The sequence below is a fragment of the Lipophrys pholis genome (assembly GCF_963383615.2).
Source record: "Lipophrys pholis genome assembly, chromosome: 1".
Classification (NCBI taxonomy): domain Eukaryota; kingdom Metazoa; phylum Chordata; class Actinopteri; order Blenniiformes; family Blenniidae; genus Lipophrys; species Lipophrys pholis.
The window spans coordinates 22178718-22198028 of NC_137635.1; the positions used below are offsets into that span (position 1 = coordinate 22178718).

General features: G+C 48.6%; 2 protein-coding genes across 4 annotated transcripts in view; one reads left to right on the forward strand and one right to left on the reverse strand.

The window, feature by feature from the left end:
* Nucleotides 1-5104, reverse strand: part of LOC308124538 (monocarboxylate transporter 4-like) — a 14020-nt gene extending 8916 nt beyond the window's left edge. Inside the window, exon 1 of one of the 2 annotated variants that reach the window (XM_080487591.1) lies at nt 4834-5104. The gene's annotated coding sequence lies outside the window, so the exon portion shown is untranslated. The remainder of the gene's footprint in view (nt 1-4833) is intronic. The other variant, XM_080487593.1, reaches the window with a different exon arrangement.
* A 1300-nt stretch (nt 5105-6404) lies between these two features.
* The window catches only part of ccdc57 (coiled-coil domain containing 57), a 32077-nt gene continuing 19170 nt past the window's right edge, over nt 6405-19311 (forward strand). Inside the window, exons 1-12 of one of the 2 annotated variants that reach the window (XM_080474698.1) lie at nt 6405-6480; nt 7342-7486; nt 9196-9318; nt 9649-9750; nt 11148-11232; nt 12352-12462; nt 15553-15710; nt 15785-15856; nt 16643-16843; nt 16959-17117; nt 17248-17410; nt 19170-19262. In XM_080474698.1, the coding sequence (XP_080330824.1) occupies nt 7362-7486; nt 9196-9318; nt 9649-9750; nt 11148-11232; nt 12352-12462; nt 15553-15710; nt 15785-15856; nt 16643-16843; nt 16959-17117; nt 17248-17410; nt 19170-19262 (1392 nt within the window). In that variant the 5' untranslated portion in view covers nt 6405-6480; nt 7342-7361. The remainder of the gene's footprint in view (nt 6481-7341; nt 7487-9195; nt 9319-9648; nt 9751-11147; nt 11233-12351; nt 12463-15552; nt 15711-15784; nt 15857-16642; nt 16844-16958; nt 17118-17247; nt 17411-19169; nt 19263-19311) is intronic. The other variant, XM_080474699.1, reaches the window with a different exon arrangement.

Sequence of the window (19311 nt, forward strand, 5' to 3'; positions counted from 1 at the left end):
ATCTGGAGCCACATGTGACTCTGCAGCTCTTCTGGAGCGGCTCTCCTAGACACTGTGGCTCCTTGGAAAACCAGGAAGCCCAAAACCAAACCTGAGCGTCGGCCGGATGAAGATGTGGGCAGAACGCAGATGGTAAAAGGACAAACGAACGGACTGCTGGTGCCGTTATGAGACCACTGTGAGAGAAGACAAAATGATAGAAGGGACAGTCCCAAGCCTCAGACTGTTTAAGACCCTTGATTCAGTCCTCGCTGCTCCAGAGTCCAAACTGTTAATGCCAACTTCTTAGTTCTCTGTGGAAACGCTCGCTGCTACTGGAGCCTTCACTCTTTGTCCCTGGTTCTGCCGTCTTGGACCAGTTTCATTCTGTCCCTGGGTTTTCATTCTGTCCCTGGTTCTGCTGTCTTGGACCAGTTTCATTCTGTCCCTGGTTCTTCATTTTGTCCCAGGTTCTGCCGTCTTGGACCAGTTTCATTCTGTCCCTGGTTCTTCATTCTGTCCCTGGTTCTGCCATCTTGGACCAGTTTCATTCTGTCCCTGGTTCTTCATTCTGTCCCTGGTTCTGCCATCTTGGACCAGTTTTATTCTGTTCCTGATTGTGCCGTCTTGGACCAGTTTAATTCTGTCCCTGGTTGTGCTGTCTTGGACCAGTTTAATTCTGTCCCTGGTTGTGCCGTCTTGGACCAGTTTCATTCTGTCCCTGGTTGTGCTGTCTTGGACCAGTTTCATTCTGTCCCTGGTTCTTCATTCTGTCCCTGTTTTTTTATTCTGTCCCTGATTGTGCCGTCTTGGACCAGTTTCATTCTGTCTCTGGTTCTTTATTCTGTCCCTGGTTGTGCCGTCTTGGACCAGTTTCATTCTGTCCCTGGTTCTTCATTCTGTCCCTGGTTCTGCCATCTTGGACCAGTTTCATTCTGTCCCTGATTGTGCCATCTTGGACCAGTTTAATTCTGTCCCTGGTTGTGCCGTCTTGGACCAGTTTCATTCTGTCCCTGGTTGTGCCGTCTTGGACCAGTTTCATTCTGTCCCTGGTTGTTCATTCTGTCCCTGTTTTTTTATTCTGTCCCTGATTGTGCCGTCTTGGACCAGTTTCATTCTGTCTCTGGTTCTTTATTCTGTCCCTGGTTGTGCCGTCTTGGACCAGTTTCATTCTGTTACTCTACCTTTCTACAGAAGACTGCTGGTTGAGTGAAACCCTCAGGCAAGGACGTCCCCTCCAGTCTTCAGAGGACGGCCTTCAGAGAGGTTTTCCACTGTAGGATGGTCATCAGTCCGACTGAGCAGGTTTGAAACGTGCCTCGGTAAGGCCTCTGATTAAAGAAACAGCCCTGGACCCTACAGTCCTTAGACCACTTTTTGAAAGACCTTCCGTGGTCAACGGATGGTCTTTCTGGAGGGACAAGACATCCTTGAAGTTTTGAATCTTGTTTTAAATCTCTGCATGAATCTCAATCAGCACTTCAGAGTTTTTAAATGATATGGGGACCTCATTCCACTGCTCTGCGTTTGCTCACCACCACGGCGCCAAGGTCAGCAAGATGACCCTTGATGTGTCTTGCTGACCTAAAGGCCTGGACGGTACGAAACCTTTTATTAACTCTGGTGGAACCACTGGGACCCACCCTGGAGAACTCGGCGATTTGGCCCAGTTCTCAAAACCAATCAAGTCTTGGGGGTTAAAACAGACCTGGACCCAAACCTGGACACCCGGATCAGGGCTGTTGTAAAGTCCAGATTCTTCCTGAGCCGATCCGGACTTCCACCCCGACTCGCTCTCTCGGCTCAGCTGATCAGCTGAACCACCGACACTGTGCAGTCCAGACCCTGAAGCTGTGGAATGACTTGCCTCAGCCAATCAGATCGGCCGATTCCCTGTCGGTTTTCTAAACGTGGCTAAACCTCGTCCTTTCTCTTTGACATCCGGCACCATGAGAACTGTCCACTTTTTACTCTACCATGTCTCTGTCCTTTTAACCATTTGTATTGTCTGTGTCTTTATTATTTTATGCAATGTGGGAACTGTGCTCTGGTACAGGACACTTTGGTCCACTCTGGTGTCTTCGGGTGCTTTATGAATAAAGTTGCTGGTTTGACTCCCCGTCTCCTCTGCAGTGCCTCTAAAGCTTCGACTGATTTATACATAAATAAACATTTCTATCTTATTTCTGTTGTATTTTCAGTCCATCTTTCAAAAGGAGTCCTGAGTCATAGTTCAATAATGAAGTATTATATACTACTATAATAATAGAGTCTCCTCCTTCCACCACAGCTGAGAAATGTTGAGGTTCCAAAGTCTCCTCCAGCTGAGATAATCTGGATTAAATCCAAATAAAGGAAAGTTTCACTCCTTTCCTGTCACTGACAACCTGCTGCTTTCCCTGGAGCTTTGAGACGAGCACAGCAACTAGTGGAGAGTGGTGACCAGGTAAAGGGTTGACCAGCTAAAACCATAACCAACATTTCCTAAAGGTGTAGAAAGGTGTAGAAAGATGTAGAAAGGTGTAGTAGAATACGTGTGATTCAGAAGCGGTGGATCTTCTGATTTAAGGTTAAAGGCTCCAGATGAAGTTTATTCTGTGGAAAGTGGCACTAAGGACTCGGGTGGTGTTAAAGGTTGCAGACCCTTATTTATCCTCTTTGTGCATACACTGTAAAGTCTCAGCTTACGAGACGCGTGTGTCACAAAGGAGGAGGAGACATTCCTAACGCCATCACTGGACGTGCCCTTTCCTTTGACTCTGAGCAAAATGGCACGAGACATCATGACGTAACCCGACATCACCAGCCTCAGGATGCTGCTCAGCGCACGTAGGCAGAGTCCAGCTCCCCTCCGCTGAGTCAGGAGAGACACCTGTGTCTGCACCTCCTCTCGGCGAGACAGGGCTGTCCCTCCACTGCACCTCCTCCTCTCGGCAAGACAGGGCCGTCGTTCCTCTCACCAAGACAAGGCTGTCCCTCCACTGCACCTCCTCCTCTCACCAAGACAGGGACGTCCCTCCTCTCACCAAGACAAGGCTGTCCCTCCTCTCACCAAGACAGGGCTGTCCCTCCACTACACCTCCTCCTCTCACCAAGACAGGGCCGTCCCTCCACTGCACCTCCTCCTCTCACCAAGACAGGGATGTCCCTCCTCTCACCAAGACAAGGCTGTCCCTCCACTACACCTCCTCCTCTCACCAAGACAGGGCTGTCCCTCCACTGCACCTCCTCCTCTCACCAAGACAGGGCCGTCCCTCCACTACACCTCCTCCTCTCACCAAGACAGGGCTGTCCCTCCACTGCACCTCCTCCTCTCGGCAAGACAAGGCTGTCCCTCCTCTCACCAAGACAAGGCTGTCCCTCCACTGCACCTCCTCCTCTCACCAAGACAAGGCTGTCCCTCCACTACACCTCCTCCTCTCACCAAGACAGGGCCGTCCCTCCACTACACCTCCTCCTCTCACCAAGACAGGGCTGTCCCTCCACTACACCTCCTCCTCTCACCAAGACAGGGCTGTCCCTCCACTGCACCTCCTCCTCTCGGCAAGACAAGGCTGTCCCTCCTCTCACCAAGACAAGGCTGTCCCTCCACTGCACCTCCTCCTCTCACCAAGACAAGGCTGTCCCTCCACTGCACCTCCTCCTCTCACCAAGACAAGGCTGTCCCTCTACTGCACCTCCTCCTCTCACCAAGACAAGGCTGTCCCTCCACTGCATCTCCTCCTCTCACCAAGACAAGGCTGTCCCTCCTCTCACCAAGACAAGGCTGTCCCTCCACTGCACCTCCTCCTCTCGGCAAGACAAGGCTGTCCCTCCACTGCACCTCCTCCTCTCACCAAGACAAGGCTGTCCCTCCACTGCACCTCCTCCTCTCACCAAGACAAGGCTGTCCCTCCTCTCACCAAGACAAGGCTGTCCCTCCACTGCACCTCCTCCTCTCACCAAGACAAGGCTGTCCCTCCTCTCACCAAGACAGGGCTGTCCCTCTACTGCACCTCCTCCTCTCACCAAGACAAGGCTGTCCCTCCACTGCACCTCCTCCTCTCACCAAGACAAGGCTGTCCCTCCTCTCACCAAGACAAGGCTGTCCCTCCACTGCACCTCCTCCTCTCACCAAGACAGGGCTGTCTCTCCTCTCAGCAAGACAGGGCCGTCCCTCCACTGCACCTCCTCCTCTCGGCAAGACAGGGCCATCCCTCCACTGCACCTCCTCCTCTCGGCAAGACAGGGCTGTCCCTCCTCTCACCAAGACAAGGCTGTCCCTCCTCTCAGCAAGACAGGGCTGTCCCTCTACTGCACCTCCTCCCCTCAGCAAGACAGGGCTGTCCCTCTACTGCACCTCCTTCTCTCAGCAAGACAGGGCTGTCCCTCCTCTCATTAAGACAAGGCTGTCCCTCCACTGCACCTCCTCCTCTCAGCCAAACAGGACTGTCCCTCCTCTCAGCAAGACAAGGCTGTCCCTCCACTGCACCTCCTCCTCTCAGCCAAACAAGGCTGTCCCTCAACGGCACCTCCTCCTCTCAGCCAAACAGGGCTGTCCCTCCTCTCAGCAAGACAAGGCTGTCCCTCAACTGCACCTCCTCCCCTCAGCAAGACAGGGCTGTCCCTCCACTGCACCTCCTCCTCTCAGCCAAACACACTTGTTCCTTTGTTAAAATACCAGCAACACTTTGTTCCTGTAGTAATGTATTCTACCAGTCTGTTTATGTTCTTTACATAATACATAGTAGAAGTAAGACATGCGCGCGCAGCCCTGCCTCCGCTCAGGTTGGACCTACCTGCTCCAGACACTCCGAGGAGAAGCAGGTGAGGCAGATGAGGATGAAATAAAGAGAGAAAAGAGTGAGACGGTACCTGAGATGCTGTGATCACTCGGAGCGCTTCTCCTCAAATCGCGGGAGCGAGCTTTCGTGTCCGTCTTAAATTAACGGGAGTGCGCAGGCGGAAGCCCCGCCCCCGGCCCCGGCCTCGCCAATGACAGCCATGTACACCAGACCCTTAAATCACCTGGACACGATGTAAATATATATGACTTTAAACCGCACAGCGTTTATGTTGTTTATGTTTTATGTTGAAGAGTTTAAAAGAGCCACTGAGTGACTGTGGCTGCTTCCATCACTAGTGTGAAACTCTAACCCTGTCCACCGGGAGGAAGTGTGACCTTACCTAATATGGGCATACTCCGTCTGCTCTCTAGAAAGCCTGACTAAAACTAGTATAAATAAGTGATCTAAAGTAGACTCCAGGGATTCCCCTCTGCCTGAAAATGTTTGAGAAAATCTATTAGAGAAAAACTGAACTTTATTTTACACAATCTGCTTCTGTTTCTCTCAGATTGGTCATATAATTAGTTCTGGGTCTCATCTGTCCTCTATAGGTCTCTATCCAGTTCTGATCCCAGGTCACATTATGTGAAGTCGGGTTACACCTGGACAGGGGACCCGTCCATCACAGGACAAACACAGAGAGACAGGCCATCACACAAATTATAATTAAACATCACTAATTTACCGGCTTGTTTTTTCTCCTGGAGAAAACCTGAAGACTCACAGGGGGAATATGCTTCAGAGTCAGACCCAGTTCTACTGAGGATCCTCCTCTGAGTCTGCTTCTACTGAAAGTCTCCTCCTGGTTCTACTGAGGGTCTCCTCTGAGTCTGGTTCTACTGAGGATCCTCCTCTGAGTCTGGTTATACTGAGAGTCTCCTCCTCCCAGTCTGGTTCTACTGACAGTCTCCTCCTCTGATCTGGTTCTACTGAGTCTCATCCTCTGGGTCTGGTTCTACTGAGTCTCCTCCTCCGAGTCTGGTTCTACTGAGGCTCCTCCTCTGATCTGGTTCTACTGAGTCTCATCCTCTGGGTCTGGTTCTACTGAGTCTCCTCCTCCGAGTCTGGTTCTACTGAGTCTCATCCTCTGATCTGGTTCTACTGAGTCTCATCCTCTGGGTCTGGTTCTACTGAGGCTCCTCCTCCGAGTCTGGTTCTACTGAGGCTCCTCCTCTGATCTGGTTCTACTGAGTCTCCTCCTCCGAGTCTGGTTCTACTGAGGCTCCTCCTCTGATCTGGTTCTACTGAGGCTCCTCCTCTGATCTGGTTCTACTGAGAGTCTCCTCCTCTGGGTCTGGTTCTGCAGGTTTCTTCCTGGTAAAAGGGACTTTTTTCTTTCTGGTTGTTTTGTTCTAAGGAAAGGAACCTTCTGATCACTGTGTGTTTGGTGCTACAGAAGTACAGTAGAAGTGAAGGACTGTGGGTCTAGTTCTTGGTTTTATGACTTTGAAAGTTCTGGAAAAGCTGCAGGCCACAGAGGATGAACATCAGTTGGTATCTGAGAAGGTAAAGTTTACATTGCACATTTAATTTCCGCTGCAGTCCAGGAGGAGGAACCTCTGAGTCCTCGGTGTTGCAGGGGGGAAGGTCTTTAGAGACGGAGCGTTTCCATGGCGACCAGTCACAGGAAGACCTGGAGGTTTGATCACCGTAAAGTTTCAAGTTTGGATCCGCGGTAACACACACACACACACACACACACACACACACACACACACACACACACACACACACACACACACACACACACACACACACACACACACAGTCTCCATGTAATTGTTACATGTGACGTTGATTATTGATCACCGCGCAGCGGCGGGGGGGGGGAACCAGGCTCACACATGGAGAACATGCAGACTCCACTCAGAAATGCCCTGGTCTTCTTACTGTGAGGGGAGAGCACGAAGTTCTGCACCAATAATGTTCTCGCTCTCTCTTTCTCTCTCGCTCTTTCTTGCTCTCTCTTTTGCTTGCTCCCTCTCCCTCTCTCTCTCTCTCTCTCTCTCGCTCTCTCTTGCTCTTTCTTGCTCTCTCTTTTGCTTGCTCCCTCGCTCTCACTCTCTCTCTCTTGCTCTCTCTCTCTCTCTTTCTCTCTCTCCCTCTCTCTCTCTCTTGCTCCCTCGCTCTCGCTCTTTCTTGCTCTCTCTTTTGCTTGCTCCCTCTCTCTCGCTCTCTCTTTCTCTCTCGCTCTCTCTTTCTCTCTCGCTCTCTCTTTCTCTCTCACTCTCTCTCTCTCTCTTGCTCTCTCTCTCTCGCTCTCTCTCTCCCTCCCTTCATTCAGACATGTTTATTTCAAAGAGGCCATTTTGTTTATTCTGTTTAATCGGCTGTTCCTCAGCTTTTCATCGCAGCATCGAGCTGTGATCACTGATCGATGATCACTGATCAATAATCAATGTATCTGTAACAATTATTAACTCAAAGTGAAATCATCACTCTGTGTGAGTGTGTGTGTGTGTGTGTGTGTGTGTGTGTGTGTGTGTGTGTGTGTGTGTGTGTGTGTGTGTGTGTGTGTGTGTGTGTGTGTGTCCAGCATTGCAGTCGGATGGAGAGATGGCAGTGAAAGAGGTGGAGGTCAAACTGTCCATGAAGGAGAAGGAGTGTGAGGATGGAGTGCAGAGGAGAGGTCAGCAGGAGGAGGTCCTGAGGAGAGTCCAGGAGGAGAGCGCCTCCTTCAGGTAGCAGCTCAGAATGACTCTCACTCTCTCGCTTTGTAGAAACGTCAGCAGCTGTTTAACTGTTTTCTAATTTTTAAAAATTAATTAAAATGTAATGGTGTTCCACAATGTCTAACAAACGTCTCCAAACTGCAGTGGGAAGAGGACACCTGGAGCGCAAATAAAAAGACAATTCTTTAATCTAGTATTATTGAACTTATTGGAATACTTCAAAATCCAACCCCAGTGAACATTTGAACTCCTGTTCAGGTTCAGCTGAGTAACAAAAGACGATTTCGTCACTCCGAACATTTTATCTCTGCTTTTATTTGACCAGGTTTTGAAATAAGTCCTACCTCGTCCCCAGAACAATAGAGCTCCGTCCAGAAATCTCACTTCGGTTCATGTCTGTTGTCTTGAACTGCTTTACAATCTCAGATGGATTTGTGGCACCGGCAATATGTGTCTGATATCAAGAATACACTTGTCTGTCCCCAAAGCAGCCTGAAAAGATCGGGACTCTGTGTCCTCGTGCTGCTCGACGCAGCATGAGACGGAGACATTTAGAGCAGAGGTCACCAGTCTGTCTCAAGCTGAGAGCTCCTTCATATGAAGACGGTGAAGACACCGGTCACTTTATTTCTATTAATCTCAGCAAAACAATGAAAACAACATTTGGTAGTAAAAACGTCCCCGTGTCCCCTGTCCAGGGGTGGACACCTTCAGCACCCAGCCCTTTGGACCCATTTCCCACTGAACAGAAACTCTGGAGCCACAAACCCTCGGGACATAAGACTGAAGAGACGCTGCAGATTTTCACCTCGATGCTTCAGGAAAATACTGAGGGATTACTGGTCCAGATTAAAACGGAGAAACAAAAGCCCGTCTTTAGAATCGACTGAACATATCTACTTAAATGAGGACCGATGAGGACCTGAACCTTCGTCTCCCCACACGTGTTGTTGTTTGTTGGGCTGTCGCGTGTAGAACTCTGAGGAAAGAACTGAATTTAATCCATCAGGGATTATAGCTGTAACATTACTCACTGTGGAAATAGTGAGTACTTTGTGTACTGTCCGTTACCTGAAGGCAGCTCAGAGTGGTAGGACGGGACACCCGAGGACAGTGAGAGCTTCACTAGGAAATGGTCCAGGGTGTCCTGAAATGTCCTGAAGCAGCTGGAACTCTCCACCTTATTAAATAGGTGGTGGTGCCGTGCTGGACGAGTCAAACTGAACTGAATTATAAGAAGTTACAATAGTCCGCTCTGGAATTAACAGTCTGGATTAGTTTTCAGCTCACAGTGGTACTGGAGGACAAAGTAATACCACCCAGTGGTACTCGATGTGTCTCTCAGATGTTTTGCTGTTTTATCTGAGTCCCAGACTTCGAAGTCCTCGTGATCGTTTCCAAACTCCTGAGACGTTCCTGCCTGCAGGCCGATGACTGACTGAGGGGTCGCACAGTCAGATTGTGCGGCTCTGCGGCTCCGGAGCTCCGCGGCTCTGGAGCTCTGCACACTCAGCATTTCCGATGCCACCAAGGACGTTTCTGGAGTAAAAAAGAAGTTCCTGTGTTCCTGTGACAGTTGTCAGATGGGAGGAGACGTTCCTGCAGCTGAGGAACTGTGCAGATCAGACTTTCACTGAGCATGGTGACGACATGAGGACGTCCGTATCGTCCTCTCTCCGTAGTGATTCAACTCTTCCTCTTCCTCTTCCTCATGCCAGAGGACTCTGCCAGCAGCTGAGGAGCGACTTCCATTTCAACCTGGAAATCCTGGACGAGCAGAAACAGGAGTTGGAGCGATACGACGCGCTGCTCCTCAGAGCTATGACGGTAGAACACAACAGGTACAGTCGGGAGTACAATCCCACCGACTTTCATTCATTCGCAAACAAGCCAAACAAAACATGAACGACCCTCCGTAGTGGCTCCCTGAAGCCTCACAGATTATACCGGAATAGAGTTTGTAGTTGAATGTGGGGAGCTGAGATAATCCATGAAGGAATAAAGCAGGAATATTTATGTTTGACCTTAATGTGCAGCTGCAGACTGAGTGAAGGAGGAAACACACCTGCTTCAGGTCAAATGTGACGCCGCTCTGTTACTTTGTGGGATTCTTACTCTTTAGTGGTGACCTCTGCTCTAATGGTGAGCTCCAGTAACTCTGGTGTTTTCAGACGGGCAGAGCGAAATGAGCTCCAAACGCAGCTCAGCCAGCTGGAGCAGCAGCCGCTCCAGGAGGCCACCGAGCACAGGTTCCAGCTCCATGAAGTCCAGCGGTGAGTGTGAACACAAAGTGAGGCCTGCCCGACAAAAGGCTCGTGTTGCTGTGGCAACAGGAAGAGATCACCAGCGAGCTCTAACCACAGAATAGGTTTCCACGTTAGAAGACCGTTTGGCCAGAGGTGTTGGTTCTAATACTTTAAATCCTCCCACTGCTCCCTGGAAGGAGAAGATCACATTACGATGTGGGTCTCACGGGCCTGTGACGGTAGAATTCTAACCAGAGTGTGTGGCCCGTCATCTGGAGAGGTTCTGCCTGACGTTATATTCCCAAAAGACATGCACCGAGGGTCCCTGAGCAAACCCCCCTCGGCCCCCCAGCTCCCCTGAGGGGTCGATTCGGGATGGGATTCCCCCTCTGGGGGTTTAAACAGTGCTATAGAATATAAAATCTCCTGGTTTTGTTAAAGAAAGAACGGCCTTCCTTTGTTAGTCCTCACCGTTTATTTAACGTGCTGTACGATCCCAGACAAACAGACTCTGAATGTCTTCGCTCCAGGGATGCAGCGGAGACGTTTGATAGCGTTGATTGGGATTCCCTCTTTGAGACTCTGTGTAGGTTTGGCAGCTCATCTTTTTAATCCTGTATAAGACTTTTATATTCCAGCCCCTCAGCCATGGTGCTTACCAATAACTATTATCCATTGCATTCCGTTTGCACTGTGGCACCCCTCAGGGCTCTCCCCTAAGCCCCCTGCTGGTTGCGCTTGCTATCGAACCGCTGACCATGGCGATAAGAAGTAAGAGTTCTGTTCATGGCGTGTCGAGGCGGGCCACTGAGCATGAGCTTTGTCTTTACGGAGACCGTTTGTGTCCAGGGCTGAGACGAACTTCTTGTTAAGTTTGGGAAGGTGTCGGGATAGAAACTAACTTTGCACACGAGCGAGTTACTGCTGCTTAATGTGACTGATTCTTTATTAAAGGCAGATTTGATCAATCAAACGACACCAAAGGCAAACCGTAATCTTGTTTTTCATCTGAGCTCCAAACAGGACAGTGAGTGGTCAAAACATCATTACCAGGACAGGAACAGGTTTGACAGCCCTGATGTGAGACATGTCCAGTCAAACACGGGACACATCTGACAGTTCTGTCAAAGAGAATTATCCACAATCAGTTTCTAGACTTTGGGTTGTTCCACATTTTGGTCCTTTTCTGTTTTTAGAACAATTGAGATTAGATGTTAGATTAATAAAAAATAGTGTGTGTGTGTGTGTGTGTGTGTGTGTGTGTGTGTGTGTGTGTGTGTGTGTGTGTGTGTGTGTGTGTGTGTGTGTGTGTGTGTGTGTGTGTGTGTGTGTGTGTGTGTGTGTGTGTGTGTGTGTGTGTGTGTGTGTGTGTGTGTGTGTGTGTGTGTGTGTGTGTGTGTGTGTATAATCTGTGACTTTCACAGCCAAACGGAGAAGTACGAGCGCATGAAGGGGATTCTTCAGCAGAGGATAAGATGTGTGGAGGCAGGGCTAGAAAAACAGAGAGAGGTACACACACACACACACACACACACACACACACACACACACACACACACACACACACACACACACACACACACACACACACACACACACACACACACACACACACACCCTGCAGATTCCAGGGTTCCAGTTGGATCGAAGTCTGATCACTGTAAAGACAGACTCACTTCCTGTGGACGTCGGTCTCCGTCCCGTTTCAGAAAAGCCTCAATTCAGAATTTCAGTCCGAAGCAGGAAGAAGTGTGGCTGTGTTAAAATACTCACACACACAGTAACCCAGTAACACACTGCGTCTAGAGTTACTTCAGTTTACAGCCGACTGCTCTGCATGACTGACATGACCAGCGTGTCGGAGGGACGTCCAGAGGAGCAGCAGACCTTTGTGATCGAGTCGCTCCCACGAGCCGGTAACGTGAGCAGGTTGTTGACTCGAGCTCCAAGTGGGAAGGAACTTAGAAAATGTTGTTTTTGGGTTATTTATTACCCGACCATGAGATTCTTTATCACAGGTTCTGAATCTTTATTGCTGTGTGATCATATTCCACACTCCTGATTTTAATTAAGCTATGTGACAGTGTTTTTATTTACTAATCATTTGTACTGGATGAAACTGTACATACTGGACGTGTCTAAAACCTCCACCATGTCCACCGTCCATCACACCACTTATTTGCCCTGTCAGCATTCTTCTTGTAGGACTCTACTAGGTCTTCTTATCGACCCCCCCCCCCCCCCCCCCCCCCCCATCTGGACTGGAGGCGTACTGCTCTCACACACACACACACACACACACACACACACACACACACACACACACACACACACACACACACACACACACACACACACACACACACACACGAATGGGACAGTCATTCTGCAGAGAGCTTTGAGACTTTAAAAGGACAAAAATGAAAATTAAGAACAAGAAAAAAAAGTTCCTGCAAATACATTATCATAATAGAAAAAAGAGATGATCAAAAAGCTGAAAATGTTCTCCCCATGCTGCGCAGGATATGAAGTGGAGCTCACAGGGCTGGGACACATTCCCTGGTCTTCATATTTCTCTTATAGTAAACTGACATTTGTAATGATTGTGATGAAAATGTTTTCCTTCAGGACATGAGCAGAGCTTTACACGATGAGCTCAAGCTGCAGGAGCAGGAGTTCCACCTGGCAATGACCCAGATGCAACAGGTGCTGCAGTCTCACGAGGACAAGGAGAGTAGGGTGAGGTCAAGTCTCTGATTGGTTCATTCATATAATGCACAACAACAGGTAGGTTCACACTGATCCTGCCGCTTGTGTAACTTTAACCTGATGAAGTCAACTCTGTGAACTCTCAACATATCAGTTGGTCTCCACATACAACTATTCTGCCTATGGCAGCAATTCTTCCATCCATCCATCCATCCATCCATCCATCCATCCATCCATCCATCCATCCATCCATCCGACTGGTGAACAGAGAGCTTTGCTTCAGAGCTCAGCTCCCTCCTCACCACAACGGTCCGGTACGGTGACGGCATTACTGCAGCTGCTTGTCCAAACCTGTGGCCGATCTCACCATCCCTCCTTCCATCACTCCATCCTCCACCTGGGGAAACTCCCCGCCCCTTACCTGGAGAGGACATGCCATCCCTTTCCGTGAGAGGACCATGGACTCAGATTTGGAAGGTCTGCTCCACATCCCAACTGCTTCACACTCAGCAGTGAACCATTCCAGTAACGCTGGAGGCCCTAGTGATGCCAACAGGAGGACAATATCGTCCACAAAGAGCAGAGACGTCACCCTCCAGCCCCCCCCACACGACGCCCTCCTGACAGTGGCTGCACCGTGGTCGCCCCGTCCATGAAGATCACGAACAAAAGGGGTGGCAAGGCGCAGCCCCGGCGGAGTCCAGCGCCCACCCTGAACAACTCCGTCTTAGAGCCGAGTGTAGGGACGCAGGTCTCACACCGGGAGTACACAGACCGGATTACCGGCAGCAGCAGTTCTGGTATCCTATTCTCCCTAAGCACCTCCCACAAGATATCTCGGGGGACGCGGTCATATGCCTTCTCCAAGTCTACAAAACAGATGTAGACTGGATTGGCAAACTCCCATGTTCCATCAATAATCTGTTAGAGGGTGAAGAGCTGGTCCCTTGTTCCGCGGGCCGGGATGGATTCTGCATTGTTCCTCCTGTATCTGAAGTTCCACTATCGGTCGGAGTCGCTTTCCAGTACCCCGACATAGACTTTCCTAGGGAGGCTGAGAAGTGTGATGCCCCAATAGTTGGGACACACTCTCCAGTCCCCCTTTTTGAAGATGGGGACCACCACCCCGGTCTGCCACTCAGATGGTACTGTCCCTGAGGTCCATATGATACTGTAGAGGCGTGTTAACCAGGGCAACCCCACAATATCCAGGCCTTCAGCAGCTCCAGATGTATCTCGTCCACTCCTGGAGCCACCAAGGAGATTTTTTTACCACCCTGGTGACCTCTACCAAGGAAATGGACGAGGCCACACCAGAAGCCCCAGGCCTTGCGGTGGTCCAGTGGTTAGCGCTCTCGCCTCAAAGCAAGAAGGTCGTGGGTTTGAATACAGGGCCTTTCTGAGTCGAGTTTGCATGTTCTCCCTGTGTGTGTGGGTTTCCTCCCCCACAGTCCAAAACACCTGCACTGGGGCTCTGAGCAAGACCCTCGCCCCCCCCAGCTCCTCAGGACACACTTGTAAAAGAGGTTATTCATCCCAATCTGGTTCTCCTGACTAAATAAGAAAATAATAACAATCCTCAAAGTGTTCCTTATACCTCCGGAAGATCTCCACAAACTCCTCTTAGCAGATAATAGTCTGTTGAGTCCAGAGTCCCCTGAGCCAGCCAGGCTCTAAAGGTCTCCTTCTTCAGCATGACGGCACCGACAAGCTTCCGGCCACAGCTGTTCATAGCTGCTTCCACATGTTGCTTCTTGAAAAGGGTCCACTGGGACTCCATGTCCCCAACCTCCTCTGAAACATGGGAGAAATTGTCACGGGGGTTGAAATGATTTTGGACGGACTCCTCTGCTGGCCTTCCCAACAAACATACCGTCACTATGCATTTTGGCCTGCCGGGTCTGGCCTGCCGGGTCTGGCCTGGTCTGGCCTGGTCTGGCCTGCAGTCTGATCCAACTCACCACCGGATGGTGACCAGTTGACAGCACACTACCTCTCTTCACCCAAGTGTCCAGAACCGATACAGTCTTAGGTCAGGTGACATGACAACAAGGTCAGTCATCGACCTGAGACCCAAGGAGCTCTGGTACCAAGTCCACTTATGAGCATCCTTCTGTTGGAACCTGGTGTTTGTTATGACAATCCACGTCGAGCACAGAAGTCCAATAACGATGAAACCACTCGGGTTCAGCTGGGGCAAGCCGTTTCTCCCAGTCACCCCTCACCAGGTTACCCAGTCGTTGCCAACGTGAGCGTTGAAGTCGCCCAGTAGGACTTTGAAGTCCGTAGGTGGTGTCCTTTCTAGGACCGCACCCACTCGCTCCAAGAAGGACGAACACTCTGAACTCCTGTTTGGTGCAGAAGCACAAACAACAGTCAGGGTTTTTCTCCCTGCCACCTTAAGTCACAGGGAGGCCACCCTGCTGTCCCCTGGGACAAACTTCAACTGTGTGGCTGCCAGCCGGGGGCTTGTGAGTGTCCCCACACCCACCCGGCGCCTCTCACCTTGTGCAACGCCTGAGTAGGAGAGAGACCATCCCTTATTGAGGAGTATGGTTCCAGAGTCAAGGCTGTGCGTGGAGGTGAGCTGGACTTTATCGAGTCAGAACCTCTTAGCCTCCCGCACCAGCTCCAGTTCCTTCCCCCTAAGTGAGGTGACGTTCCACGTACCAAGAACCAGTTTCTGTTGTGGGGCCCACGATGCCACGTGGCTCCTCGCTCTCTCACACTGTGGAAGCAACTCACCGCTCCCCCATGTGGGACTACGTGGGTGGTGTGCCCACGTAGCCTTCCCTTGCTGGCACGTGGGCTACCTGATCACCAGGCGCTCGCCGGCAAACACCACCTCCGGGCCTGGCTCCAGAGGCATGTCCCGGTAACTCTCATCCAGGCAGGGTACACGTTCTTCTGTCTTCCTTTTTCATGGGGGAGTTTTGGACATGTTTGTCTGGGCCTTCAGTCCAGACCTGTCTGTCTTGGGGGACCCTACCAAGAGCATGAGCTCTAAAGATCACTACGCCATGCAAACCTGTCCACCACGACAAAGCCACAGTCCAGGAAGGGCAGCAATTCTTCATAATTCATAATATTTCCTCATGTACTTCGTGTGTGACTGTACAGGAGGAACAGCTGCATAAAGAAGCTGAGATTTACAGCCGAGCTCATCTTCAGGCTGCAGAAGCTCTTAAAGCATCCAAAGTATTCTGTCAGGAGCTGCAGACACAGCTGCAACACAAAGCTCAGCAAATCAAGGACATAATCAGGATCAAGGACAGCAGGTAAACGCCTGTGATGTGTAACCGTAAATGTGTCTTTGAAACGTGCTGAAATTTCAGGTTATCATCTGTCACAGGATAAATGAGCTTGAAATTCAGCTGAAATGGAGAAAGACCCAACAACAGAAGGTGAAAAATGACATGAAGAAGTAAGTTATTGATAATCTTCAATAGAAATTGTTTTGCACATACAGTGACAACCATACACAATCTGACATCTTCATTTCAATCAGTCGTTATTTTAGTCAAACATTGATGTACTTGATAGAGCAGAGGTGGGCATTCCTGGTCCTGGAGGGCCGCAGTCCTGCATGTTTTCAATGTTTCTCTGCTCAAACACGCCCGAGTTCTCGTGATGAGGCTCAGCAGAAAGCTTGATAACGAGCCAATCATTGCTGTCAGCTGTCTTGATGGGAGGACACATTGAAAACATGCAGGACCAGGAGTACCCACCCCTGTGTTAGAGAAGTTTTTTTTTAAAGTATTATCTATAATGATAAGTCTTCATAGAATGTTGGTGTATTATAAAGTCAAACACGTGTCAGTGCTCATTGATGCCTATTTGGCCGCCGCCTCTGAGCCTGGTTCTGCAGGTTTTTTCCTGTCAAAAACAGAGTTTTCCTTTCCACAGTGTCCCCAGCTTGCTCGTGTGGACTTGTTGGGTTTTCTCTGTAAATGTGCCGCGAAATGAGTGTGTTGTATTTGGCGCTATATATAGAGTTGAATTGAATTGAATTGTTAGGCAAGGCAAGGTAAATCATTTATAGAGCACCTAATTCACAGGGCTTTAAAAAAAAAAAAGAAATCCATTAAAGCAAATCTGTAAAAATGATGAAATACATTAAAACCTCTAACATTCTCTCTCACACAAACCGAGATTTACAGGTGAGTTTCATTTGTTTTCTTTCTCATTACATGTGTCTGTTTCTATGAAGGCATGAAGATGAAGTGTGGGCTCTGAGGAAGCGTGAAGCTCATCTGGAGGCTCAGTGCCAAACGTCCACAGAGCAGCTTCTCAAGACACAGGAACACGTCCTGAAACTGCAAACAAACACAGACGCTCTGGCTGCACGTGCACGCTGTGCACAAGAAGAACAGCAGAAAGCAACGGAACAAAGAGATGAGTCTATCCAAAGGTGAGATACACATGAAACAGTCTGATACCATGGGAGCACTTTTTCTCTTTATGTGCAAACATCAGCAGACATGAGCTGTCAGAGGAGAAAAACTCTTTGTGTGAATCTTTCGAAGGCTTCAGTCGGAGATCAAGCGAACCCGGAGTGACTGGGACAGCTACACCCAAAAGGTCTGCACTGAGATGGTTGCTAAAGATACAGAGATAATTTCTCTGCAGGAGAAAGCAAACAAACTGGGCACTGAGCTGGAGAGGAGCCGACAACTGAGTGAAAGGTGAGAACTGAAATCACTGTCAGTGAAACACTCAGTGGGAAGGAGCCGCAGGATGTTCGTCATTATACCTACTGTCTCCGGCTCTGGGCGTTACTTTGACTAATAAAAGTCTTGTGTTGTTGGTTCGAAGCTATAAGCAACAGCTGAGTGCTGCTCTGAGTAGAGAAAAAGAGTTTGAGGTGACGAGAGTCCAAATGGAGCTGGAGTGGCAGAGACGCTGTGAAGACACTAAGGCTGAACTCTACCTCAGCAACGAGCGGCTGATCCAGGACCTGAGCCTGGCCAGAGTGCAGGTCAGCCCCTCGTCCACCACATGAGCCTCCAGAGGTTTTCCTTAAAATCCACACCTCTCTATCCTCTGATTTGAAGCCAATCCGAGCGGATTATAGGGGCGTAGTACAGCCTCCACGGCTGTAATCCAGGCAATCCAGGCCTTCTTTACAAAAGTAGATGATTTTACCTGCTTTTCATCAAAATAAACCTCAGAGATTTTATTTCAGTTTTTAACTCTTTTAACCATTTTAGTTCCTGTAACAATTCTATCATTACATTTTTTCTATTTATGGCGTTTGAAGCCGTTTCAGCTGTTTAAGTTTACAGTTTGCTTCAGGTATGTCTGCAGAGCAACAGATTACAGTCTTCCACAGTGAGAAAGACGCACAACCAAACGTGCACACATATGTGATAGTCATGCATTAAAATGAACAGCCAGGTTTCTTCCTGTTAAAAGGGCTGGCCCGTTTTTCCTTTCCTCCGTCATGTGGAATTGTTGGCTTTTCTCTGTGAAAGTGCCCTGAAATGACTGAATTGAATTGAATTGAATGAAATGTTATTTAAATGCTTTTAAATATTGAATTCAGTTCTTCATGTTAGATGTTCACTGCTTAACACTATTAGATGACTTATAGAATAATGTGGGGCTAAAAAAATTAATTAGGAGGCTTTATATTATTTTTAAAGAAGTATATTCTTTATACAATATATTTAAAGCTTTTTTCTTTTTTGAATTTAACATCCTGCCACATTGTTACACCTGAGTATTCATCCCGAACCTCTGAACCTTCTGAAAGCAGTGCAAATGTATTCATCCTTAGACTATTTAAATCGGACAAATTAAATGGATCAAAGCACTCAGAAGCATTTGAAGGTGGCTCTTTAAGTCAAGCTTTGATCTTTTACTAAAGCCAGTTTTGTTATTTATAGCAACACCTGGAACTTAAAAGCTCCAAAGATATGCATATATGATCCGTGTGCATGTGCATACTTGGAGAGTATTAGTGGGGTTGTTTTCCAACTTGAAGCTGTTTGCTCGGTGTCATACATGGGGCAAAGACGACTTGTGATTCAATTTACACATGCATTTGTAAAAATAGAAGGTCACAAGTTAGTGACTGACGGATATGTGGATATGTTCCTACCAGTCATACTGAGAAACTGAAATGTTTGAAGCATTATCTTATTTATTTTTGATACTGTCTTTACTTCAGAATCAATAACTATCCACTAGTGACCACCAATGGTCTGGAGGCGCATCCTTAATATATGCCACTAATAAAACAACAGCCCGCTGAAATGCATGTTTTCCCCTTCTTCAATTTTCATTTTTTCCTGAATGTTTTCTGTTCTTGTTTTTCTAGCAGCTTTGACTTTGTGCTAGATCATCTGACATATGGTTTTTAATAATTTCTTGTGAAATTTCAGATTAGTTTTCTGTAAAGTTCCTAGCTCAGGGCTGCGTCCAGTCGCTCCATGGAGAACACAGTCACTGCAGTCAAATCCTTGTTTCAGTTATCCTGTCTGCACCTGATCCACGAACTGAAAAACCAACCAAGCATGCAATTAAACATAGGATCTTGATAATGGAGCCCATAGCTTGATGTGTTCAGGTGTTACTTTTTTCACTTCTACAATTAAAGAACTGCCTGTGAATTTAAGAACAAGTATAAAGAGTTGAAAGTGTTTGAGAAGCTCCACCGCCACATGACATGTGAATGGATTGTATTGATTAGTTTGGCAGACGTCACAATACTTCCTGTGTTTTCTGTGCATTAGGCTCAGGCAGACCTGAAAGAGAAGGAAGAAGAATTGAGAGAAATGACAGTCTTGTACCATTCTGTCCAGGCGGAGCGAGACCGGGCAGTACAGGTGAGTTTACTCTGAGCTCCAGGGGGTTGGGTCAGACCACTGCCATGAG